Source organism: Podarcis gaigeae (assembly GCF_964106915.1).
Source record: "Podarcis gaigeae genome assembly, chromosome: 1".
Classification (NCBI taxonomy): domain Eukaryota; kingdom Metazoa; phylum Chordata; class Lepidosauria; order Squamata; family Lacertidae; genus Podarcis; species Podarcis gaigeae.
In genome coordinates, this window is record NC_139678.1 from 52,612,055 (window position 1) to 52,638,113 (window position 26,059).

General features: G+C 45.6%; 1 protein-coding gene across 4 annotated transcripts in view; it reads right to left on the reverse strand.

The window, feature by feature from the left end:
* CD82 (CD82 molecule) overlaps positions 1-26,059 on the reverse strand; it is a 67,533-nt gene that overhangs the window by 6,948 nt on the left and 34,526 nt on the right. For all 4 annotated transcript variants that reach the window (XM_083752745.1, XM_083752746.1, XM_083752747.1 and 1 more), the window contains 4 exons: positions 14,770-14,842; positions 12,731-12,855; positions 11,242-11,316; positions 1,293-1,400 (listed from right to left, as the gene is read on the reverse strand). In XM_083752745.1, coding sequence (XP_083608871.1) covers positions 1,293-1,400; positions 11,242-11,316; positions 12,731-12,855; positions 14,770-14,842 — 381 coding nt within the window. The remainder of the gene's footprint in view (positions 1-1,292; positions 1,401-11,241; positions 11,317-12,730; positions 12,856-14,769; positions 14,843-26,059) is intronic.

The following is a 26,059-nucleotide window of genomic DNA, read 5'->3' on the forward strand; positions in this document are numbered from 1 at the left end:
CACACCCCTGCTTCACATGTGTGTCACTTAATATTGATCTGGGGACAACACACGCCAGTCAGCTGGAGGCATAGCACCACCACTGAGCTGAGAGGGGTGCAGATTGCTGCCATCGTTTGCAAACCCAAGGTGGCTCAAAGCGAGTCATTATGAGGATGCAAACCATGGCAGTCACAAATTCAACAGTCATAGGTTCATGCAATCACAAGTTTCTGGGGCTCAGTGGAATGTGATCCAAGCAAAGCCAAAGCTTGCTTGTTCATTGTGTGAGGCAACACTTGATTTGTTGAACAAACCACGGTTAAAATCAGGGCTTTTTTTCAGCCTAAACTCGCCAGAACTCAGTTCCGGCACCTCTCAGGTGGGCGCCATTGCCATTATAAGAGAACGAGGGAGGCGTTCATGGTGAGTTCCTGCACCTATTTTTCTAGAAAAATAGCACTGGTTAAAATAAACCATGGCTTCGTGTTCCGTGCAAACACATTTCTCTCCCTCACCCCCCCCAAGCCCATGTAAAATAACTCCTGAGTGACGTGGCTCTTGCTTGTGCCTTTCCATAAGCTCATAGCAGTAAAGAAAGATGAGCAAATAATAGTGTAATGAGGCTACTGCCTCCAGTACTTTGATCAAGCTATAATAATGTTGCATCTGACTGTTCTCAGCTGGCCACCCTTCTGCACATCCCCCAGAGGGGCCACACAGAGAATATGGTAGGGAGTGTAAGGTAAAGGTAAAGGTACCCCTGCCCGTACGGGCCAGTCTTGACAGACTCTGGGGTTGTGCGCCCATCTCACTCAAGAGGCCAGGGGCCAGCGCTGTCCGGAGACACTTCCGGGTCACGTGGCCAGCGTGACATCGCTGCTCTGGCGAGCCAGAGCCGCACACGGAAACGCCGTTTACCTTCCCGCTGGTAAGCGGTCCCTATTTATCTACTTGCACCCGGAGGTGCTTTCGAACTGCTAGGTTGGCAGGCACTGGGACCGAGCAGCGGGAGCGCACCCCGCCGCAGGGATTCGAACCGCCGACCTTTCGATCGGCAAGTCCTAGGCGCTGAGGCTTTAACCCACAGCGAGTGTGCTGGGTGGCAAAAGACCACCCCAAAGGACTCCCTCCTCCAACTTATATCAGTTTGCTGCCTTCAAACAGAACTGTTTATGAATTAATTTGTGTCCAAATCCCTAGTGGCTGGACAACAGTATCTCTGCAGAGACTGCCCATAACAGCTCCCTCACAGCACTGAATATTAGCCAGCCTTTCCCCCTGGTCTGATCAACTCTTGCATGACCACTCACCTGCAACTGGACATAGTCCCACGCATTCTCAAGGGTCCTATTCTTGTCGTCATAGGGATTGTAATTCTGAATGAGGTTGCCAGCAATCATATCCAGTTCTTTCCTGAGCTGGTGAATAAAAAAAGAGGGGGGGGGTTAAGTATTGATCACTCACTCTTTGTCCGACAGATTTCAAAAAGTCATTTAGCCCATGTTGAACATGTGCAGATAACCATACAGTATTAAAGGTAAAGGTAAAGGATCCCTGGACAGTTATGTCCAGTCAAAGGCCACTATGGGGTTGGCGGTCATCTCGCTTTCAGGCCAAGGGAGCCAGCGTTTGTCCACAGACAGCTTTCTGGGTCACGTGGCCAGCATGACTAAACCGCTTCTGGTGCAACGGGACACCGTGATGGAAGCCAGAGTGCACGCAAATGGTGTTTACCTTCCTGCCAAAGTGGTACCTATTTATCTACTTGCACTGGTGTGCTTTTGAACTGCTAGGTTGGCAGGAGCTGGGGCAGAGCAACGGGAGCTCACCCAGTTGCACAGATTTGAACCGCTGACCTTCCGATCAGCAAGCCCAAGAGGCTCACTGGTTTGGTCCACAGTGCCACCTGCGTCCCTCATACAGTATTAGGTTCAGTTAAAAGGCACAACCAATTATATATATATATATATATATATATATATATATATGCTTTCGTAGATTTTCACGGGTACAGGAATGCAGGACACCAAAACCTGCATATATATATATATATATATATATATATATATATATGCTTTCGTAGATTTTCACGGGTACAGGAATGCAGGTTTTGGTGTCCTCGGGTGTCTTCCCGTGTAAAAGTTGGGGTGTCTAGGCGACGTTTCGACGAGGTCTCACTCGTCATCTTCAGGCGTTTCTCGTAGGTTCTTGTCAGCTGGAAGGTTTCCTCCCCGTAGAGGTAAGATATTTGCTTTCGTAGATTTTCACGGGTACAGGAATGCAGGTTTTGGTGTCCTCGGGTGTCTTCCCGTGTAAAAGTTGGGGTGTCTAGGCGACGTTTCGACGAGGTCTCACTCGTCATCTTCAGGCGTTTCTCGTAGGTTCTTGTCAGCTGGAAGGTTTCCTCCCCGTAGAGGTAAGATATTTGCTTTCGTAGATTTTCACGGGTACAGGAATGCAGGTTTTGGTGTCCTCGGGTGTCTTCCCGTGTAAAAGTTGGGGTGTCTAGGCCAGTGTTTCCCAACCGGTGTTCCGCGGCACACTAGTGTGCCGTGGAACTTTGCCTTGTGTTCCGTGGAGGCGGGCGAGTCGGGCAGTGAGAGGCGGGGCGGCGGCGGCGAGCACACGCGGTGCGGCGAGCGAGCGAGCTCCCACATCCCATTGCCGCTCGCTACTGGGCCTGCGCATCCGCTCGCTACTGGGCCTGCCCCAGGAGGTGGGGTTGCGGGCATCACGCCCTTCCCCACATGAGCGGGGATTCTCTTCCGCCCCCACGTGAGCGGGGAATCCCATCTCAGCCCCCGCGAGAGCAGGGGAATCCCATCCGGCCACGCCTCCTGGCCAGGCAATCGGCTGGCTGGAGGGGGCGTGGCTTGCCCTTTTTAGGGCCGGAGCGGAGGGGGCTCGCCCTCTCCGGTTAGCCCCATCGCCGCTCGCTACATCCTAACGCCGCTCGCTACTGGGCCTGCGCATGCTCGGCGAGCACACGCGGGGCGGCGAGCGAGCGAGCTCCCACATCCGACGGCACCAAGCAGGGGCCCTTGGCCGTGCCGGTGCCCACCGTGCCCACCTCCGCCCAGGAGGGCAGCAAGCAGCGACCGCCACCACCACCCCCGCCGCTGCCCGGCAACCGCGCCACCGCCCCCGGCTCCCCGCGGCGGGTGATCGTGCAGGCTTCGACGGGCGAGCTGCTCCGCTGCCTGGGGGACTTCGTGTGCCGCCGCTGCTACCACATCCCATCGCCGCTCGCTACTGGGCCTGCGCGTGCGCGATCGCGCCTTCGGGATTCCCTTCAGCAGGCATCAAGCAGCCTGCCTCCCTGCTTTTTCCAATTAAGGGAACCTCCACTCTCCTGCCCCTCCGTGTTTCTCACCCCAAAGCCTTGTGGGCAGCAGGAAGTGGGGCCGTCCTGCGCCGGGTGGCTGCTGACACGTCCCTTGGGCAGGAGAGGCATCCGGCTGGATGAAGGCAGCGACGCCGGGGGAACGAAACAGCGCGGCAGGTCTGAGTTGGCGCCTGGAAGGACACAGACTGCTTCATGTCGCTGCATTCCACAGCTCCGAGGCTGGCAGGTGAGTGCGTGCACTCCTCTCTCTCATTTTATTTAATGTGCATTTTTGAAGCATGTGGAAATATCCTGCGTCATCAACCACTTTGGGGAAAGTGTGCGTGTGTGTGTTTGGGGCTAGATTTCATGCATGCCTTTTTTTTTTAAGTTCTCTTCCTGCTTCATCCACATTCACCCCCCAAAAGGCCATTTTCTGTGTGCTGAATAAATTCTGCAACTCAAACGGCACGAGGTGCCAATGCATCGGGGCTGTGGAATTTATTCTGCTTGCAGAATTCTGCAGCTTTGTGTTCAGCCAAACAGGCCCAGGTTGCGCACTGAATAAAGTATTTTATAATTTTTCATATTTCTGTTTACTTACTATTTCATAATAAAGTAATTATAAAATACTTTCTTTGTGTTTATTTGATTCCTATTAAAGAGAGTTACTTTATATATAGTCAATATAGGCACAGAGTTAATTTTTTAAACATTTTCTAATGGTGGTGTGCCTCGAGATTTTTTTCATGAAACAAGTGTGCCTTTGCCCAAAAAAGGTTGGGAAACACTGGTCTAGGCGACGTTTCGCCTGAAGATGACGAGTGAGACCTCGTCGAAACGTCGCCTAGACACCCCAACTTTTACACGGGAAGACACCCGAGGACACCAAAACCTGCATTCCTGTACCCGTGAAAATCTACGAAAGCAAATATCTTACCTCTACGGGGAGGAAACCTTCCAGCTGACAAGAACCTACGAGAAACGCCTGAAGATGACGAGTGAGACCTCGTCGAAACGTCGCCTAGACACCCCAACTTTTACACGGGAAGACACCCGAGGACACCAAAACCTGCATTCCTGTACCCGTGAAAATCTACGAAAGCAAATATCTTACCTCTACGGGGAGGAAACCTTCCAGCTGACAAGAACCTACGAGAAACGCCTGAAGATGATGAGTGAGACCTCGTCGAAACGTCGCCTAGACACCCCAACTTTTACACGGGAAGACACCCGAGGACACCAAAACCTGCATATATATATATATATATATATATACACACACACACACACACACACACACACTCCAGAGCTTCATAACAAGCAAGGGTTTACTGTTTCTGGATGGACTGGCTAAGTCCCTAGATCATCTCCTCTTCAGACAAATCATCATTTTCTGAAGGGCTGGGTGGGCACCATACTGGGTCAAGCACCTAAAACATCCTTCCCCTCCCCCCTCCTGCTTCCTTTCCTGAGGGAAGGCTCTGTAGAGAGAGTGGTCAGTTGGCTGCCTCAGCTTGAAAACATCTTGAACATCTTCTGCTCAACTCTCATTTTTTGCACTCCGCCTCTCACACACCCCCCCCCCCACTCCCGGGGCTCCCCACCTTTGGTTTATGCCATAAGAATCATAGCTAAAGGAGACCAGTTCAGGTCAGGATCCTCCCAGAGGATGTTAACTAAAAATTAGCGTATTAGCGGTGGGAATGTGAGGAGATTCAACCGTTCTGAAGCTGGGTTTTTCCAATCAGAGCAGCTAATGTGCCTCCATAGCCCTTCTTTCTTTAGAGAACAATGTCAATTTTCCTGCAACTTATGAAAACCTAATGCTTACGTTACTATTGTCAGCCAAACTGGCAATAGCCCAATACAAGAAATCATCAAAACTTCCTATGTGGGAGGCATGATTTACTAATATATGGAACATTGCTTTATCTGAACGCCTGGTCAGACAAAAATGTGTAGTCTGGAGCAAAGCCAAATGAGACATTTTTGACGCACACTGGTACCCATATTTTTATTATATAAATAGGGAGAGTCATAGACGTACCCCTCCCATGACTCACTCCTCATTGCGGTTGGGCTATATAAATTCATCTTAAAAATGTGGCCATATGTAACTGCATCTCTTTATTTTGTTTTTACATTGAATATGCTCTGTGTATGGTTTTGTTGTTGTTTGTATGGTTTTGTGTAAGTTTGTACACATTTCTATAAGTCAATAAAAATAGATAGATGATAGACAGATAGATGATCAATAGATGTGTATTAGTGAACCTCCAGATCTGCAAATGAAGCAAATTCCCTCTGACGGCAATGCAACTGGGTCACAGGTTTCTCTCCCCCCCCCCCCCCAGATCTGATTACTGTGCCTGTCTAGGCCAGTAAAGCGGGAGATCTCTCTGACTGCAGCTTGCACCAGTTCATGAGCTCACTTAAGCGGGATGGCCCAGTTACTGCGCTTAACCACACTGCCAGCCTGTCCCTGTCAAGCTCTTTTAAATAAAGCTCCTCTTCCGAATTCTGCAAGCACAAAGTACCCAGCACTCGACTGCACAAGCTTGAGAGTGTCACGCTGGGGACAAAGCTGGCACTTGAAGCATTTGTAATGGGCTTTCAGAACTAGGTCAAATTTCCACAGGGCAGCCAGTCAAATAGATCTCCATATGGCAGCCCCGCTCAGCCCCAATGAAGCTCGCACTCTCCTCAGACATACAACCGAGCAAGGCTGTTCTCAGTGGTGGCTGCATACAGACTGCCTCCGAGCAAAGCGGCTCCGAAGGAGGCTGCATCTGCTCATATATTCCTCCTGGCCATGCAGTCAGATGGAAGAGAATCATACAATCACTCCCAGCTGATGTCTGGCCCTCTGTTACTCAGTTTACATGGCCAAGCCCCCTGCCTCTCGCCCCAACTCCTCCCAGGGAGGAAAGGAGGGATGAGGAGGAAAGCAACTTGACCTGGTTCCTGCCGCTAATGCAATTGGTCCTGGCTGCCTTTGTCCTCAGTCATAGATGGCACGAAGGCAAGGAGCCTGTGGGTTTTCGTTGTCCCTCCCCTCTGCTGTGTTAAAAAGAGAAGGCCGCTTTTACACGCTACAGACTCAAAATGTGGAAAACCGAAAAGGTCTGAGTTTCAAGATTGTCGGTGGCAAGTGATGCTTTCCCACCCAAATGATGTGGGCATGATGCACTGTACTCTTTGCCTAGGTGTGGACTCACCAGACCTTAGCCCCAGAATCAGTTTTTAGTGTCATGTGTGAATGAGATTAGAAATGCATGGATTAGTTCAATGTACATGTATGTGTACTGTGCCTTTTCCTTGTCATGCAACTACAGTCTGTAGCTCCGCATCCCCTCTCCAAAAGTCATTCCTGGTTAAGACATGACTTCCTCTCCAAAGAAGAACAAGCCACAAAGGAATTCAATGTCTTCCCCCCAAGTCCCCCAAATAACACAGTAACACACACACACACTCACCAAGCATATCTTTTGCACTAGTTGCTTCTGTGTGTGATACAGTATAAAACATTTATTTAAAAAAAGAAAATAACATTCATCTCTTGTTTAAAATAGCCTGGATATTAAATCAGATTATTAGCATGTTGAGCCCACACTTAATCTGTTAAAAAAATGAATCCACAGCTACCTAACAAAACACAAGGACATTCCACCTGAACAATGGCTTGCTGTGTTGCATCACTGAGCTTCATGACCACAGGTTCCCCTCCTCCCTCTATTTCCATATTTGCAATTTCCCCAGGGACAAGATGTCACAGCAAGAAATGTGCATGACATCTCAGGGTTTTGTGTGTGTCACCCTCAGCAGGATACCATTCAGAGAACAGCTTTGAAAGAGTGAAGGGTCACAAGTGTGGATCTGTGTGGGATGTGGAGCAAAGAAAGGAGACGCGAGGGAACAGAAACCAAAAAGGGGAGGAAAGCACAAAACTAATCTTGAGAGCAGAGCAGGAACACCTGACTGGTCCAATGGCACAAAGAACACAGTCATGCTAACGGTGTATATTCTAACCCTAAAAAAGGGTACCTGCTTGTCACAGGAGGGTGATCTCGGTCAAGAATATACAGAAAGGGACAGCAATCGAGAGCAAGCCCTTTCTTCTAGTACAGAGTTTCTACAGGGTACTGCCAACAGCTGGAGGTTTTGGAAGAAGAAGTCAGCCAGCTTTTCTTTGGCCCGTTTGTGTCACTGAATCATTGGGGAGGACTCCTGAGGCACGAGCCCAGCAAGTGTCAAGTAGGTGAAGCACAAGCTCACATCCCGAGCTATGTATGGTACAGGCGTCTGGGTTACTGTCTGGCAGCCCCAGTTATGAGATCAGACAGGAACAATGAAATGTTTCACAATTTCCCCTTGATGAGAGTTTGCATACATACCATGGAAAAGCAAGAGAGGTCAAAAGTTTCCATTTAGTACTACCTCACTGACTGCAAGTCAAATTCCAGAAACAGAGGCTCTTCCACCCTCCGTTTCTGCCTGAGTGGGCTCCCAATAATTTCCATATAGTGCACATTAAATGCAGACATGCATTTTAATATTGTGCCTTGCTTGGCCCAAAGTAAATGAGAGTTGAGGGGAAAGTATCTTTGAGAAGAGGCAAGGCAAAGGCAGGGCTGGTCTAAGACATTTTGCTACCTGAGGCAAAGATGGCACCCTGCCCCCATTCCATTGACAGAAGCCAGCTGTATGGACAGAGTTGTACTTCAACACAGGCGGTGAGACAGCATCCTCCAATGCACCTGAGGACAGTGGGCCAACATAAGATGTGCAGACCATGTGGTACACCCAGTTCTGTCCTTCTTGCCGCTATAATCTGCCTCAGATTATTGGGTAGCCAACACGGCGTCCTCAGACATTGCTGTACTCCAACTCCCATCATCCCTGGCCATGGCTCATGTTTGCTGGAGATAATAGGAACTGAAGTCCAGCATCATCTGGACTGAAAGTGAGATCATGAGAGCATCCTTGCTGGATGAGACAAAAGGCCCATGTTGTTCAACCTTCTCATATCACGCTGTGACTAACCAGATGCCTATGAGAAGCCTGGAAGAAGGACCCAAGTGCAACAGGAATTCCTGACAGGAGCAGCGTGTACTGGGTAGGCCTGGTTTACTTCCAGATAACCTGTTTATTGAGCCCATAAGACCTTGCTTCAAGCAATTATCCTCCCCAACACTTGCCAGAGCATTTTCTTGCCACTTTCCTTCTGGGAAAAAGTCTGAGGAGAGAAAGAGCGCTTGTTGCACAAGAGCTCCAAATCCACTTTCAACTGCAAAACCTGAATTTGCTGATATGCAACTGAATCCCACCTGCAAAATTGCCCTGGTCCCAGGACACATATGAAAGCTAAAATTTAACCAAAAGAAAGTTCTCCTTTGCACAAAATGAAACACTCAGCAACATTGTGGCCCAGACCACTGGATGAGAGCGGGAGAAGATGGAGGCCTGCCGGCTTTGCCTCCTGGCAGCCAGATTCTAGCTGGAAGTAGGCCCACCTTTATCAAACAACATGAGGGGAGAGGAGACTGGTGTGCCAGACTCTTCCTGCCAAGAAGAGTTCTGTGATGTTTCCAAAGATGCCTCCCCACCATTATGAAGCAGAAGAAAAATGGGGCTTCGGGACCAACCTCCGTTGCTAGAGCAACCCTGCAAGCAACTTCTCCACACAGAGGCCTCCATCTTTATAATGTGGAGAAAAATATGACAAGCCAAACCCAAAACATCTAAGGGAGAAAAAGGGAAAAAGGCATCAAAGGGAGAAAAATATCTCAGAAAACCAGACTTTGAGGGAACAAAAACCCCCTCAATCAAAGACTGGTAGCAGCAGAAGAGTTCTGTGGAAAAAATTGCTGGAGCTTCATGGAATAACATGCCTGAAGAAGGAAGGAGGTGGCTATTGCAATCTTTATACATTATACCTAGCCAGGGGTCTTTTTCTTTGGCATCAGGGAAAAGATCTCTTGTAGACTTTTTCTCTTAGCGCAACAGCAACCTCAGCTGAAGTGAAAGAGGTTGCAGGAGACGAGATCCTGAATATTGTTGTTGAGCTTGTTCTGCAGTTTTAACTGCCTATTTTACAATGTAAAACAGCCAGTTAAAAGCACAGAACAGGTTCAACCACTGCAGGAGATCATTAAAAGGTCACAGAAGAGACATTTTTAAAAATTCCATACAAACAGAAAAGGCTTTACTCCTTCCGGTTGGACACTAACTGTAGGAAGGGGCTCAAGCATGTCAATTTGGCAATTATGTAAAGCCAAATTTTACATAATTTTTACCACCCTGCTTCAGACCCACACTATACAAAGGAAATGTCCCAATTCTCATACCAAGGATGGCAAAGAGCCCACTTTCTCTTTCACACACACCACCACCCAGAAAAGTTCTAGTCCACATGCTGCATTCATATAATCAGTATTGGCCTATTCTGCATTGGTTCCAAAGCTAAAACAGTGCTGGTCCTTTTGGTAAACTATATACTAGAATTACATCTTTGTCTCAAAATACAGCTCAGAAATAAATACAGCTGAGGTGTGAAGTGGCAGTCTATCCACATGCCAGAATGAAATAAATAATGCCATGTCTGGGCAACCCTACCCTTTCAGAATTTTATTACAGTTATTTATTAATTTTTTACCATTCCTATAATCAGAAGATCACAGGGCGGTTCACAAAATAGATAAGAATTTAGTTTTTGGAGGCCACCTGTGGTAGCTCTAGGACACTAAAATAGCAACGAAACAAGGAGTGCATGACAGATGGCAAATAGGGACTGTTCCAGGTTTATAGACACAGTTGGAACACATGCACCTAAGAGGAAGCACTCAAGCAGGGAAGTGGTTAGAGTAACTTTCTCCCAGCTGCTATTTCGTTTTTAACTAGGCTATGGACCAGGAACTTGTGGCCCTCCAGATGTTGCTGGATTAGAACTATCATAAACTCTGACCATTGGCCATGCTGTCTGGAGCAGATGGGAGTTTGTATTCAATTACCAGCACAGAATCAGAGCTCCTCTACCCCCAAATTAAATCATGCCAGTTTTATTTACATTGGTTCTCACCCAGATTCTAAAAAATTGTACCACCACTTCTGAGGCAGGAGGCTACTACTGAGCACCAAGTCTGCATGGCATAATGTGTCAGCAGGGAATAAGGGTTTATAATTTCCCAGCCTTCTAAAAAAATCCCCCAAAGTAGACTGCACCCCAGTTTTATGAGTTGACCTTTGAGCAATTAATTTATTATCTAGACTCTTCACTAACCTAATTATGTTAACAGCAAAAAGCAAATTCAACACAAACCATCCTATACCCCTGAAATATAGAGTAAATGCTATGGGTTGTATCCAGTGCTGACTTGCACACTTGGAATTTGCCTTCCTCTCCTCCAGTTCCCCAAATCTGCCCCCGGGGAGGAAGAAAGGTGAAGTCCATGGCGCTAGCAGAAGTCCACTAGGGAAGCATTTTATTCGGCCTACTGTGTTCATTTGGCATAAACCATCTGCTTTTGTACATAGAATCATAGAATTGCAGAGAAATTCAGTCCAACCCACTGCAATGCAGGAACATTAAGCTGTCCCATATGGGGATGAAACCTGCAATTTTGGCGTTATCAGCACCATGCTCTAACCAACTAAGCTATCCAGGCATATGTTTTGTTTAGCTCAACCTCATGATATTGTATGTGTGGGAACACAACAATCAAGAGAAGTATTTTGAAAGGAAATGTGACCTCAGGGGCATTTGCCCAAGGACTAGCTCTTAAATCTGCAAGAGCCAGATTTAAGCATTTTCCCAGAGAGGAATGGCAAATCTAAGTTCTGCATCAGAAACCAGGAGCAGATGGTGAAAGCACAGGGTACAAAATCACAGTTACCATGGAAGAAAGCAGGTGGAGAGGAAAGGAGTCACTTACTCTATCCCGCTGGAGGTAGATGAGCACGCCAGCCGCTATCTGGGCTATGAGGATCAACAACAGGCAGGTGAAGTACTGAAAAAAAGAAATAGCACAACATCACTTGTTTGGCATGGCCATTACTATAGACAGCAACCTCAGGAAAAACTCTTCAACAGCCTATGGAACAGAGTTGGGCCTAAGAAGAATGGTTTTTGAGATAGCCCGTTTTCTTTTTAGGAGTGCATAAGGATATTTCCCATGCAACACAGCCAATAAAAGCATTTCCCCCCATTTTTGCCTACTCTTCAAGTGCAATAAGCTCATAAATTGGCTCCTTCCAGGTGTTCCAACAAGAACTTGGCCAGGGTGTACACAGGGTAGTTGCCCAAGTTGGAAGCAGTTCAAGAGTCTCCCCCTACCTGCCTGGTACTCATTGTCGCATAGCTCAAAAGCTTCGCCCGATATACAGGAGTATCACTTTTCACGATGCAAAAAAGGAAGACAGTTCAGCTGCCAGGCTGAGTACAGCATACAAAGGACAACAGATGTCGAGACAACTTTTGGGGCTCACAGCATCCCAGAAAATTCAGAAAGGTCTCATGTAACACTTGGATTTCATGATACATATCAGAATCAAAAATAAATGGTAGAATTCAACAATACACTATTACAGAAACTTCATTTGTCTAAGCCCTGTTCTGGGGGCTCTCCCGTCCCCCACTTCCAGAGCCAACTGAGGGGCATGGGAGGGGGGCAAAATCACAGTAGGAGAAGGGAAGCCCACTGCACAGCGGAAGTCCTTGCACAGAGCTTCCACTGACAAGGCTTCTTGGGTTAATCCCATCCATAATTTTCCTCACCTACAGGGGAGAAAAGTTCCCATAATGTCAAGTGCAAACTGAAACCTGGGGTAATACATAATATTTATACAAACATATGTATACACACAAATTATTTCACATCCATGCATCTCTCTCTCTCTCTCTCTCTCTCTCTCACACACACACACACACACACACACCCCAATATTCAAAAACCTGGTCACACCTATTTTTTACCTATTAGCAACCCAATATCATTCCATTTTCACATGTCCTTATTTAGATTAATTATAGGTTACTGATTTATTTTTAAAAGAAACCACCACCTTATCCAACAAAATAGCAACATGATAATCAAATGAAGGAGCTAGCAATCACTATTCCTTGTCTGAAAAGGGCTTTGCATGGACATCAAAGAAACATAACAGGCATCAGGTGTGTTTTCCCTGGGAAAGGGACAGGACAGGCAAAGAGACTTAAGTTGCCACCTGCTTAACTTTGGAGGCCCTTCTCTAGATGCCTCAGTTTTCTGTGAAGCCAGGAATGTCTCGCTTAGAATTCCGAAGTACTGTACTTCCCTATCAACTGTAGTCAATATTCCTGCATGCCTTGGTCTCTAGTTCAACTGCAGCGCTCAGGCAGTACCAGCAAGTCACTTAAAGTAGCATTTATCTCTTTTCACCCACCAGACCCAAGAGACAGCGGATCTCATTGACTGCTCCAATGCAGCCCAGGAACCCCATCAACATAGTCACGGCACCGACTCCAATGAGAATGTATGCCCCAATCTTCAGTGACGACGATGAGGTCTCTGTGGAAACCAGAAGAGAAAAGGACACAAAGTGAAGGAGGATTCTTTTAACATTGGTTAGCTCCAGAAAAACAAGACTGCTCAGAGCCACATGCGTTTCAGAGAGCTAAGAACTTCAGGCCTAGATAATCAAAGGCCATGTGAAGGTTGCTTGTGATGGAGGGATCCACAAATAGGCAGTCAGAGAAGTGAAGTGGGGCGATGAAGGAGAGAAGGCTGCATAATAGGAACTGATGACTAGGCAAGCAAGAGGAGCACAAAAGAAGACTTTATCCTGTCTCCATTCACTCTACTCCCAGAGTCTAGTTAGCTGCTCCCAAAAGGTTCCTCTGAGACAACTGCTAAGTTGCAAGGTAGAATTGGCCTTTGAAGGATGCACATCTTCTAATATGCAGCCACCAAACCCCAGTTATCCCCCTCTAACCCAGTTCAGCAAACACCCTTAAAAAGGTAAGGAAAGGGAACTGTTTCCTTGCCAAACAGTAGTGCTGGTGGTGTTAATATTAGCTTACTGGGTGGGGTGTGAGAGAGTTTGCATGTTGCATCTTACTGTGGGATCACAAGACACTTCCACTGATGGTTATGCAAAACTTCTCATATGGGGCAGTGGCAACTAACTCATTTGATGGACCCAACCTGGCTGCCTTTCCAAACGTACAGGGCACGGGTTGTCAATGGTGTGCCCTTCAGATGTTGCCAGACTCCAATTCCAATCAGACCCAGTCAGTGTGGCCACTGGCCAGGGACACTGGAAGCTGCAGTCCAAAAAACATCTAGAGGGCTCTACCTTGGTGAACGCTGGTATAGATAGGCACTGAGACAAAGCCTTGGAAAAAAAGAGACTGTAGCAGAAAGGCACAGCCTGGGCTCAGTCTACAGCCTGCAGCACGTCTTGGATTTTGGAGGAAAGCTCCTCAAACCTTGTTGGCAAAAGGCTCACAGTTTATATTCCCTGTTGCGCCATCTTTTTCCTCGTTTCTGGGAAAAAAGCCAGATAAGCACAAGGGGGGGGGGGGGAGGCCTCTCTGGCAATGGATTGGAATGCCCTGCTGTGTAAAGTTCCTTCCCAGACTTTGTTAAGGTTACCAAAGCAAAAATAAAAAAATAAAAAGGGGGGAAGAAATGAGAAAAGGGAGGGAAAGGGCTTCATCTGGGATCTCAAGGAAGGAAGCAGAAAAAATACTGCATGCATGCAGTGAGATTACAAGCAAGAAAGGAACAGGGCTGGGGCAGGAAAGGAGCCCGTATACAGAACACTTCAAGTCCTTGGCAAGCAAAATCAGTCCATAGGCTCAGTGTGGGCAAAACTCCTTTTGAGCTGCTCAGTTCATGCAGCTATTAGTTTTGGTTCTAGACCACAGGGAGAAAACTAGGTCACAAGGCAAAGCCTCAAAGGATTCTGCAGTCTAAAAATGGCTGCAAGCATTTGTTTTAAAAAGGGGGGGGGACTTGGTTTAAAACACACTTTTCAGCATAGCCCTTTCTTGTTATTTCTCCCTTGTGAGTAACACTGCAGCACTGACCCAGATAAAGAACATGGAAAGTGGAAATAGCATGCACAACTGCACAGGGAGTTTTTTTTTTAAGGAAATGCATTAGCTTGGCAGTTCCCCTTTACCAAATCTGTCCCTTAGACTTTTGCTGAGGTGAACCAAAGTTACCAAGCCTTGGAGAACTTTAAGGCTAATGCTTTCTGTCTGACCTGACATAGCCTTCCAAGAAAGAAAAGGCTGATTGGCAATAGAAAGCTCTTCTAAATCTAGCAGGAAGCCACCTTTGCTTTGGACTATGATCTGAAGGGGGGCTGCTGTTCAGATGGGCTTCCCTTTATAATTTAGTAAGCACAACATGGTGTTCTCTCTTGACAGATAAACACCCAAGGAACAAATGCAAAGATAATAAAAGCAGTCTTACGCAAAACTGAAATGAAGCTATTCTTGTCAACCAAAATCCATATTCCGAAGCCCAGGATCACAGCACCCAAGATCTGGAAAACAAGTTTTGGTTACTGAAAAAAGATTGTACAAAAGGTGTATTTCTTATGCTACTTTTACACTAGAAGAATCTTCAAAAGCACTTTATGCAATAGCACAAGTTCCCTCTAGTACAAACATATTTTTCTGAAAGGGTCACATTGATGCTCCTATGAGCAAAGTACAAAGATAAAATCCATCCCAACTGGCCCTAGTGTTTAAGCAAACAAGTTTTATCCACTTCTATTTTTCTGGGTATTTCCTCCTATCCATTACTGAAATATTATCTACCTCCAACTTAGATATAGGTTCCAGCTAGATATAAGTAATCCAGGAGCCTTGAGCTATGTGAAGCTGTCAATCAAACTAAAGCAGTGGTGGGGAATCTGTGGCTCTCCAGATGTTGATGGGCTCATCATCTGTCACCACTGGTCATGCTGGCTGGGGCTGGTAGGAATTGGAGTCCAACATCTGGGTAGCCAGGTCCCCCAGCATCAAACAGCAGTTCTTTTAAGTCCCCCATTTCTAAACAGTGTTAAGAGTCCTGCCAGCACACAGCAGATTCGCTCATAGTGTATATGTTAGGCATGAGTTGCCTAGAACAAAGAATGGTCTACTTAAAGCAAAGCACCAAGCATCTTTGCTACAGTTAATTTAGAACAAAAAGCAAGTTATCTTTATTATATAGCCTGGTTTGTTTGTTTTTATTTTGCTTTGTGATCACAAGTCAAGCAAAGTGGAAAGACAAAAGAGCTAAACTAAGCAGTCTTCAAAACACTGCTTCAATAAAATTCATAAAAGCTATCTAAAAAAGGATGGCTCGAAAGCTAGCAACCTGGACATCATTCCCACTGAAGTGGTTAACCTGCTTAAGGTTTATTGCTTCAAACTGACTGTGGGGTCTGACAAGATTGAATGTTTTTCCATACCAAAAAATAAACTAAAATCACTCCGCATAGAGAGCTAAATGTCAGGGAGAAGGCTAGGCTAAAACACAGTTGGAGAGGAGCACTTAATCATGCAGGCCTCCACATGAAGTATGAAGCAGTAGGTCCCAGTCCGACTTGCCAGAGACAGCTGCTTTTAAAAAGGCAGAATAATTGGAAGGTAGCTTGCCATACCACTCAGGTTAAGGTGTATTATAACATCTATTTCTGCTGCTAACAGGCCACCAAGACCCCTGTTAGGATGCCTGTAGCGAAGAGCACAATAGGACCAGTGTGTCTTGGCATAAGCAGAAAGAATACAAGGAAACAGCTGAATAAGGGCTTGTATCAGACCTTTTTCTTTTTTTTTACATATGATCACACTTTAATAGAGAAACAGGAAGCCTGTTCTGCTGTGCATCCTCCTGTGATAAACACGCAGGCTAAAAATTTGCCTACAAACCAGAATTAAGTGAAGCCACGAGTCGTGCAACAGTCATATGGCAGCAAAACCTAAGGCACAGAGCCATCAGTTGGCAAGCGAGCTGCAAACACGTCGCAGTCCAACAGTGTTCCGTCAGTGGGAGCCAACTGGCAGCCCTCATCCTCGGATGAGAATGGGACAATCATTTCAGGGCCATAATGCAGATTTGATCTAGCAAATCACAAAGCCAACCTGGGGCAAGGAGGATAGGTCTAGAAAATCTCTGCAGACCCCTCTGCCAAGGCTGAATTCAAATGGTCAGGGCAGGGACTTGCCTTTCCCCAAGTTCTACAACAAGGAGTAGGAAACCTCAGACCCAGGGGGCAAATGCACCCCTTCAAGACCCTCTATTTGGCCCTTGAGACTCTTATTTATTGTCTTTATAGCCCACCTTTTCCTTCAAGGCTAGCCTGAGAGACAGTGACTGGCCCAAGGTCACTCAGTTGCATGGCCGAGTAAGGATTCAAAAGCTGGTCTCTCAGATCCTAGTCCCAAACTCTAGCCACTACACCACACTGGCTGGCTAGCCAGGCTATATTCCCACTCGGCTATCTCCAGACCACATCTCTTACCAGCCCTGCTTTTGCCCTGGCTGGAAGTACTTTTGCCTGGCTGGAATACCACTTGCCTGCCTGGGTGGAGGACAGAGAGGAGAAACGAGTCAGCAGTACAGAGATAAAATTTACGTTGGTTGCTCTGCTCAGGTCGGATTCTGGCCCTGCGCAACATTGGCATGTGGGTCCCAAAAGGTTAAAGGTAAAGGCAAAGGGACCCCTGAGGTCCAGTCATGGCCGACTCTGGGGTTGCAGCGCTCATCTCGCTTTATTGGCCGAGAGAGCCGGTGTTTGTCCGCAGACAGCTTCCGGATCATGTGGCCAGCATGACTAAGCCGTTTCTGGCGAACCAGAGCAGCGCACGGAAACACCGTTTACCTTCCCGCTGGTGCAGTGCCTATTTATCTACTTGCACTTTGACGTGCTTTCGAACTGCTAGGTTGGCAGGAGCAGGGACCAAGCAAAGGGAGCTCACCCCTTCACAGGGATTCGAACTGCCAACCTTCTGATCAGCAAGTCCTAGGCTCTGTGGTTTAACCCACAGCACCACAGGAAATACGGAGTGGAAAAGGTCCCCCGCCCCCCTGCTGTGCACTAGAACGTCCAGATATTTTTATTATACAATGAAACTTTCACAGACAGGACTTCTGTGTCTTACAGGTTGCTTTCCACCTGGTCAGCAGTAAAGGAAAACAAGCGCATGCCGAACACTTTATACTTAACAATTAAGTGAGACTTCCATGGCACACTTGAATATAAATAGCTCCTATAGTAAACATTGAAGAACAAAATAATCTAACAGTACACAGCATGCAGACCTATTTGCTGGCTAGAGGCCAGTAATTCAAAACCTCCTCCAGAACTTTAGAGTGTTTTGAGAATAATCTGGTACACAGGATGTTTATTATACCCGCTTATGTGAAACAGACTGTATTCTGTCAGGGCCTCGCATCAGTCATGAAAGGATCATTAACATTGTCAGCAGAAATGCTGAATTTTCTCCCACTGCCTCCATGTTGTTGCTACAAAGTACAGAAAGCCAGACAAAGTGGAAAAGTGATGGTTCCATTCAAAGAACTGCCAATATAGTTCACCTGCCTCCAAGGGAGCTGTGGAGAAGATGCAGTCTCTGTGAAGTTAGCTCACAGTGACAAGGTGGCACTGGCAAAATGGACTCCCCTTGCTATAGTCAAAACAAAACAAAATTCCTTCCAGTAGCACCTTAAAGACCAACTAAGTTAGTTCTTGGTATGAGCTTTCGTGTGCATGGTATCTGAAGAAGTGTGCATGCACACGAAAGCTCATACCAAGAACTAACTTAGTTGGTCTTTAAGGTGCTACTGGAAGGAATTTTGTTTTGTTTTGACTATGGCAGACCAACACGGCTACCTATCTGTAACTCCCCTTGCTATAGTAAACACAGGGAGAAGCCTAGGGATAAAACCAACCTGCTCATACTTAAAATTTAGTTCTCTTTGCCAATAAGACATTGTAGCAGCAGTCTTGCTTTCCCTCTTGTACTATCTTAGCTCTGGCAAGTGAATTATGACCACCAGGTAGCAGCTGTTTACATAGTGAATAGTTTTCTGTGGAGCAGATCTCCATGCAGTGCAAGCTCCTCCTAGGAAAAAACATATTCCAAAGGGAGAGCTTGGTGCCAGCGCTGGTAAAAACAGAAAGCTTATTAGGGAACCATGTGGGCATCCTATTACAAAAGCCACCAAGTTTTATACATGTGAGAATAGCCTAACCTTGTTTGGCCTGCCATTTATGCACAGGTTGAACTTTAGGTTCCCAAAGGTTCAGATGCCATAGAACTGCAGAAAAAGCAGCTCTTTCCCCTGAGGCAAAAGGTAGTAGAAACAAAGGAGGGTTAGAGGAGTCTTGAAGAACAGATGCTTCCTGTCACCTGTGGCCTTGCCAGAGGAAGTCCAGAAAAGTCTACTGGGAGAGAATTCCAACTATCTACCCCTCTGAGCGACATTTGCTTCAGCCTGCCATCTCCCTCGAGAGACTTTCCACTTCTTTCTGTGCAAAATGTGGGAAAATACTTTGCCTCTCAGATCTGGATTTATTCAAGCCAAGCAGCTTGGATCCGCCTCCTGTCAGCTAAGAGCCATCTCATCAGGGCTCCAAGAACATAACTTGGCTTTACAGGCTGCAGAGCGGGAAGAGGAGGGGGATGTGGAAAGCCTGGAATCGGAGGAAGAGTGAAAATATCCACTTTGCTGAAGTGCTGTGGCAACAGGGAGGCGAGCAGGGTTACTGCAGGGCAAAGCTTTTCCGCAGCCCATTGTAGATGCATAGATTCGCCGCCGCCACCACTCAGATTAAGTTCCCTTTAGAGCCTCTCGCCCTTTGTCTTCTTCCCTGAAAAAGTTGCTATAGAGACAGTTAACCTGCACTCTTGACAGGGCCAGATCAAGTCACCTGAAGTCTCAAATCAAGGCTAATTCACACTTTATGCAGCAAGTATGTTTGCTGCACACCGACACACGTCAAAAACACTGCAAAACATGGCACAAATATATTTATCTGCATAGTTCTATTATCATGAGATGTGTGTATCGCCTGCTCTTGCCAAAGGAGCACAGTTTAATGGGGACAATTATTGGACAGTGCAATCATTCTTCCCATTCACCCTCTTCAACTTCATTCAGGGAAGAAGCTGCGATTCAGATGGTGTTTTGCCACTGCCAACCTTCATGTCCTGCCTGGATGGTATTCCACCAAGGAACACCATGCATGGGACTCCCCCTCCCCCACTCTCCCATGCACACCTCACACCCAAATCTACTTCAGAGGGTTGTGGGAACCCCCCAAAAGAAACACAGAAGTCATGCGGGGTGAGGAGGGGAAGCCTTGCTTTGCAAGTGGAACGCATTCTGCTTGCACAAGGAACTGCTTTGAATACAACCACTTGTTTCCCCAGGAAGACGCTTGGAATGAAACATGGTACACATCATTTCCCCCGCCCCCGCCCCCTTTGCTAGTGGATGCCAATGAAGCACAGAAGGAAGGGGGAAATGAGAAACTCTATTTAGCACCACCAAAATAGTTTAACGGATTGCACACAGACCAGGCAGTGGCCCAGAAACCCCAGAAACTTGTGCCAACATAGCTTCAAATACCTTAGTATTCGTACTGGAATGTCTTCCATCCCTGGGAGCCAACCAACATCCCACCTCAAATACCAGCTGCAAGTACTCGAGTAATGCTAGAAGAATTCAAGCATGCAAAAAGCCACTTCCTTTCCCCTGCTTGTATCCCATTTCAGAAAGGGCAGAAACAGTCTTTAACATCAAGGGGCCAATAATTACAAATACTCTTTGAGCCAACAGAAATAGAACTGTAAAGCTGGAAGGGACCACGAAGGTTATCCACTTCAACTCCATGCAATGCAGGAATCTTTTTGCCCAAGGTGGGGCTCGAACCCACGACCCTGAGATTAAGAGTCTCATGCTCTACCAACTGAGCTATCATTTCCGACAGTCAAAAATGGATGGAACACTGTCTCTTGTAGACCCAGTATGAAGTGATGCTGCTATGGAATAACAGATAGCATATTGCACCCTGTAGTTCTAGCTCTGCTATCCAATTCACCCCCACTCAGTCCCCCAACAAATTCTGAAGATGAAGCCAGACTAGTATTCAATGGGTTCTGCATCTTTAACTGTGTGTTTAAAGACTTAGCCCCACCTCACTGTAGAACTAGATCTTAAAAGAGTCTTCCTCTGCATGCTAAAACCATCCACGACCTTTGGTCCCTGGCAGCCTTAACTGGAAAGCCGATTGCTCGGAGATGGAAACGACGCATGCAGCTGGGGGGGTGGGGGCTAGCGGAGAGAGCAAATTGAAAACCAGTTCCAGATGTGACATCTGGGCAAGCCTTCCTGCTTGCAGTTTCTACATGGCACATGGTGAAAGAGTGGCAGAGGGAGGGGAACTCAGATTCACAACTGTTTGAGAAAGCAAGAACCTTAGTGATGATTTAAACACAACCTGTGAACATCCTGGAATGTCTAACAAGGGCACTGCAGTTTGTATCACTGACATTGCTTTAGATGCCAGGGGAAACATGCGCACCTCTCTTGTGCACAGGTTTCACATGGATTCGGCACTCGCATCTTGAGGCACCCTCCACACATGTCAGAATGAGAGTCTCTCTGCTGCTGCTTTCTTTTTTAGGATCTGAAGTCACCCTAAAGTGGTAGAAGCACCAAGCTAACACACAGCTTAATCTTCAGGTGAAACACAGAGTGATGGGTTCTTACATTTCACTGGGAGGGGTGGCTGCCCAAGAATACACCGTAACTGTCAAGGAAAGATATTTTGTCTGGTGTAATCTACTTCTCTTTTTAACCCTAGAGGAAAGAAAATAAGGAACGAAGAGAGTCTCATGGATGAAAGAAAAAGGGTATGTTCTACAACACTCCAAGTCTAAGGGTGGAGCATGCAAGTGTGAAGAAGAAGAAGAGAAGAAGAGTTTGGATTTGATATCCTACTTTATCACTACCCTAAGGAGTCTCAAAGCGGCTAACATTCTCCTTTCCCTTCCTCCCCCACAACAAACACTCTGTGAGGTGAGTGGGGCCGAGAGACTTCAGAGAAGTTTGACTGGCCCAAGGTCACCCAGCAGCTGCAAGTGGAAGAGCAGGGACGCGAACCCAGTTCACCAGATTACAAGACTACTGCTCTTAACCACTACACCACACTGGCTCTCCTAGTTGTGTGAAGGCTTCTTCTAAGTTTGGTTCAAGAAATAAGGACTGTATCTCATTGATAGTGGTGCTCCTAAACCAAATTTCAGAAGTAAGGCCAAACAAGTTAAGCCAGGAGCAACTCCTATGCTCTAACCCAGATAAGGAAGCAGTGAACTTGAGGCCTTTAAGAGAAGCTCATGTACAACTGTATACCCTACACCCCATTGTCTTCTCGCTGGACCAGGTGCCTTCAACTATGGTTCTTTGGAGTTGATCCATTCAGAGGAAGGTGGAAGATTCCAGTTAGCATCTACATTTATACCTCCACCAGAGTAAAAGACTCAGCAGATGCTCCAGATGCAAAAGAGAACTAGAGCAGCAGTTCTCCAAAAGAAGCAGTTGGGTTTTGTTGATAAGGAGTAACACTAGGTGTTAAACGTTGCAGATAAAAGTTGGAGAATAAGAACACCATCTGTACAAAGGGAAGAGTCTTTTTGAGTTCAAAACCCCAGTTCCTTTCAACACAGCATTTCCTCAAAGTTGAAACATTTCCAAATACAGCTCACCAAGTCACCAGTCAGTTTACAAATAGGAAGTGCCCAAGAAGAAACTTGTGACAGTTCACTGTCAGTCTGGAATTAACTCTAGATTGGGAGATTGTGTCCTTTGAATATATTGCACAACATTAAATGCATTCTCCCACTGAAGCAGATCACTTTTGGGGTTCTTTGGATGTCAAATCATTAAAATATTGCTGCAAGATGCAGTATGCATGGGAGTAAAGAGAAACTATAAGGGACTTGGTATTTTGAGCACCGCAGACTTTAAAAACACAAGGATTTGGCATCTTACAGCTGCCAATTAAATTGCTACAATTGGCAATCATGTCTTAACGGAACTGCCAAGTATGGATGTTTCCGCATTAATTTGCAATTTTTAAAAAGGATAGGGATTATAGCTTAGAAATATTTCTCCCAAAATATGCATTTCAAAAAATCATCATTTGATACATTTTGAGTCAAAACCTGCCAGAATATTCAGGATGTGCAAACTCTGATGATTAACCAAGTTCCAATCGGCACATCAGTCTGGAAGATGTGAATCATATCAGTTTATTATTTAAATTTACAAATAATTTGAGTTCTTCAAGCCTCTGGGCTTCCAGGTAATAGGCTTCTGAAAGTGACCAGTACCTGCTATTATTATTTCTTGTTACAAAGACCAGATGCTCCATATCTATAAAAAATAATAATAAACAAGACACCAGAAAAAAAGAATAGAAGGGGAAAATGGGAGGTGTCCATATTAATTGGAATATGTGTTGCAAAATAAGTTTGCTACACTAAAAATAGATACGGTTTAGCTCAATGAGAAGAATCAGTTATTAAGATGAGGCCCTTGTCAAAGTTGATTTCCTTGACCTTGGCTATGCATATTCTTCAAATGTTATTGAACACAATACAGACTTCTTTCCCGACCAATTCATTTACCCAAAGAATTGTATAAACCATCCAATAACCAAGATCAAAAGGTGGAGTGGCCTCAGATACAACACTGTCACGAAGCAGTATTGAATATTGACAAAAGACAGGGAATGAAGCCAGGAGAAAGGTCAGCTGAACATTTTGACATTAACACCCTGCTGAGAGAATGGCTGTTCTGGGGGGAAAGAATAAACGGATAAAAAATGTGAAGGAAAAAAAGAGGTAAAAATCAAGAATTATCTGAAGTGTGGGAGCGGGAAGGGGGGAAACATTTGTCACAAAGATAATCTATCATTTCATCTGTGATATATGAGGGAAAGGTTTTACGGTAGATAGAACCATTAGTGATTTGTTTAATGCATAAGACTTATCTTTGAATACTGCAAGAATTAGGTTACCAAGGACAAATCCTACTCCCATCCCCCACTAATCTACGCAATCGGGAATTTGGTTTATAAGAGCAGAAGGAATGGAAACCAGTAACTTTTGAAAAATACATTGATCAAGCGGCAATTGAGTAAAGATCCATTTTCTAAAAACATATGTAGGGTCCTCTGTAGGAAGAGAGGAAGTTGAGAGTGCCCAATGACTGGCCTTTCTTCTTTTTTTTCTTTTTTTGCAACAACAAAAAAAGCTGGAATATCTATGTACCCAACATCCCTCTATTGCTTTGAACATGGTCACTAAACAGAATTTCTATAAAATTATGTACTGAAAGGATTACACACCTAGGTGGGTTAACGGAAAATGGCTTAAAATACTGTTTCAGTGGTGTAAATTGAAGCCTGGGTATTTGATGCATGCTTAGTGGTCATGTAGTGAGATTAAGTAGTTTTGAGCCTTAGTGAAAAAAGTTATTCAAGATGCAATAAGAGGAAAAATAGTCTTTCAGAGTCTACAATACATGAGTTCCATAGAAATTACAAACTAACACTTTTTATGTTTAGCAGCTGTGAGAATACTTGCAGCAAAAACTTGGTACTCCTCACAAACTCTGAGTTATTAGCAATTAATAAAATACCCCCCCCAAAAAAAAAAGATTACACAAGTGATCTGTACTCAGGAAGATCATGTGCATTTCAATCCTTCATGGAGGTTTGGGATATATTTTGCTTTGGGGAAAATGTTATAAGAACAGTTCTTGTCTTGGTAGGGGCTACAGCTAGCTACTAATACTACTATTGGGAGCAGGTGGCACTGTGGTCTAAACCACTGAACCTCTTGGGTTTGCCGATTGGAAGGTCAGCAGTTTGTATCTGTGTAATGGGCTGAGCTCCTGTTGCTCTGTCCCAGCTTCTGCCAACCTAGCAGTTCGAAAGCACAACAGTGCAAGTAGATAAATAGGTACCACTGTGGCGGGAAAGTAAACAGAGTTTCCGTGTGCTCTGGCTTCTGTCATGATGTTTTGTTGCGCCAGAAACGGTTTAGTCATCCTGGCCACATGACCCAGGAAGCTGTCTGTGGACAAACGCTGGCTCCCTCAGCCTGAAAGCGAGATGAGCGCTGCAATCCTATAGTCGCCTTTTTCTTCACATTACAGAACTAAACAACTGATATGCCCACATGTCTAGCAAACACTGCTCTGGGAACCTAGGCTCCTCCTTCTGCACTGCAAGGAGTGTTTGCATGCACACCCTATGATAACCAATGCAGAAGACTCCCTCCTCCAATTGTTTTTTTCTCATCTGGGTTCCCAAGTATATGTGCCACATCAATTCAAGAGACGTTACTTAACTGACTGCAGGAAAAATTATTGGGTGGGGCAAAAGCCCACTAACAACTGCTCCCCTCCTGCTAGCCAGGAAAGATGCAGCAGCCCACATTTCCAGGCCCACGTTAACTAACAGATGTCTAACTTAATAGTTTCCATTACAAAATTTTGGGTTTTAATAGAGACTGTGTGTGTGTGTGTGTGTGTGTGTGTGTGTGTGAGAGAGAGAGAGAGAGAGAGAGAGAGAGAGAGAGAGAGAGAGAGATATTTTTAGAATTTTCCATCCATGTTTCCCTGGTATTCTGGAACCCCAAAGTACCCCTTACCATGTTATCTTGGCCCTTCAAATACAGTCGTACTTCGGAAGTCAAATGGAATCTGTTCTGGAAGTCTGTTTTACTTCCAAAACATTCGGAAACCAAAGCACAGCTTCGGAATCCACTGAAGAACCCATCAGACGTTCGGCTTCCAAAAATAGTTCACAAACCGGAACACTCAATTGCGGCGTTCGGGAGCCAAAATGTTTGAGAACTAATACGAATATATTTGGGTACTGTTTGTCAACAAATTATAGAATTGTAGAGTTGGAAGGAACCCTGAGGATCGTCTAGCCCAGGCATGGCCAAACTTGGCCCTCCAGATGTTTTGGGACTACAACTCCCATCATCCCTAGCTAACAGGACCAGTGGTGGGGGATGATGGGAATTGTAGTCCCAAAACATCTGGAGGGCCTAGTTTGGCCATGCCTGCTCTAGTCCAACCCTCTGCAATGCGAGTATATGCAGCTGTCCCATATGGGAATCAAACCTGCAACCTTGGTGTTATCAGCAACGTGTTCTACTATGGTGGTTAAGTATACCAAGGGTGTGTAGAAGGTAGACTGTTTCTAGCAGACTTAGCGCTGGAATTATTGCAAGCAGTCCTGGGACTCTGTAGCTTTTGGTCTGCTCCTTCAAGGAACTTAAAGATATGTATGATCACTTAATTATGGCATAGTTAGTATTTGTTAGGTGATCATAAACACACATTCCTCCTTTGTAAATTTAACTTGTTGGTAAAGGATTATAGTTTATGAAGCGTAGCCCAAGTGAGACTGATCAGCCAATCTGTTGTTGAATCAACTTTCTACACTCTGTTTATCACGAAACAAGCAGGAAATGAAAAAATTGCCTGTTTGCCCAGGAGATTTTTATCCGGCCTTATCTAGCTCACTGCTAGATTTTTCCCATGATTGTGTACAGCAGTATTATAATTTAAGTTAGTGTAATGGGCAAACTTTATTTTAAACACAGGATGAATTTGTTGGGCTTTAATCTAAAATCAGCTGTGTATACAGTCATTTATGTAGATAAGGACAAAAAACGGGCTC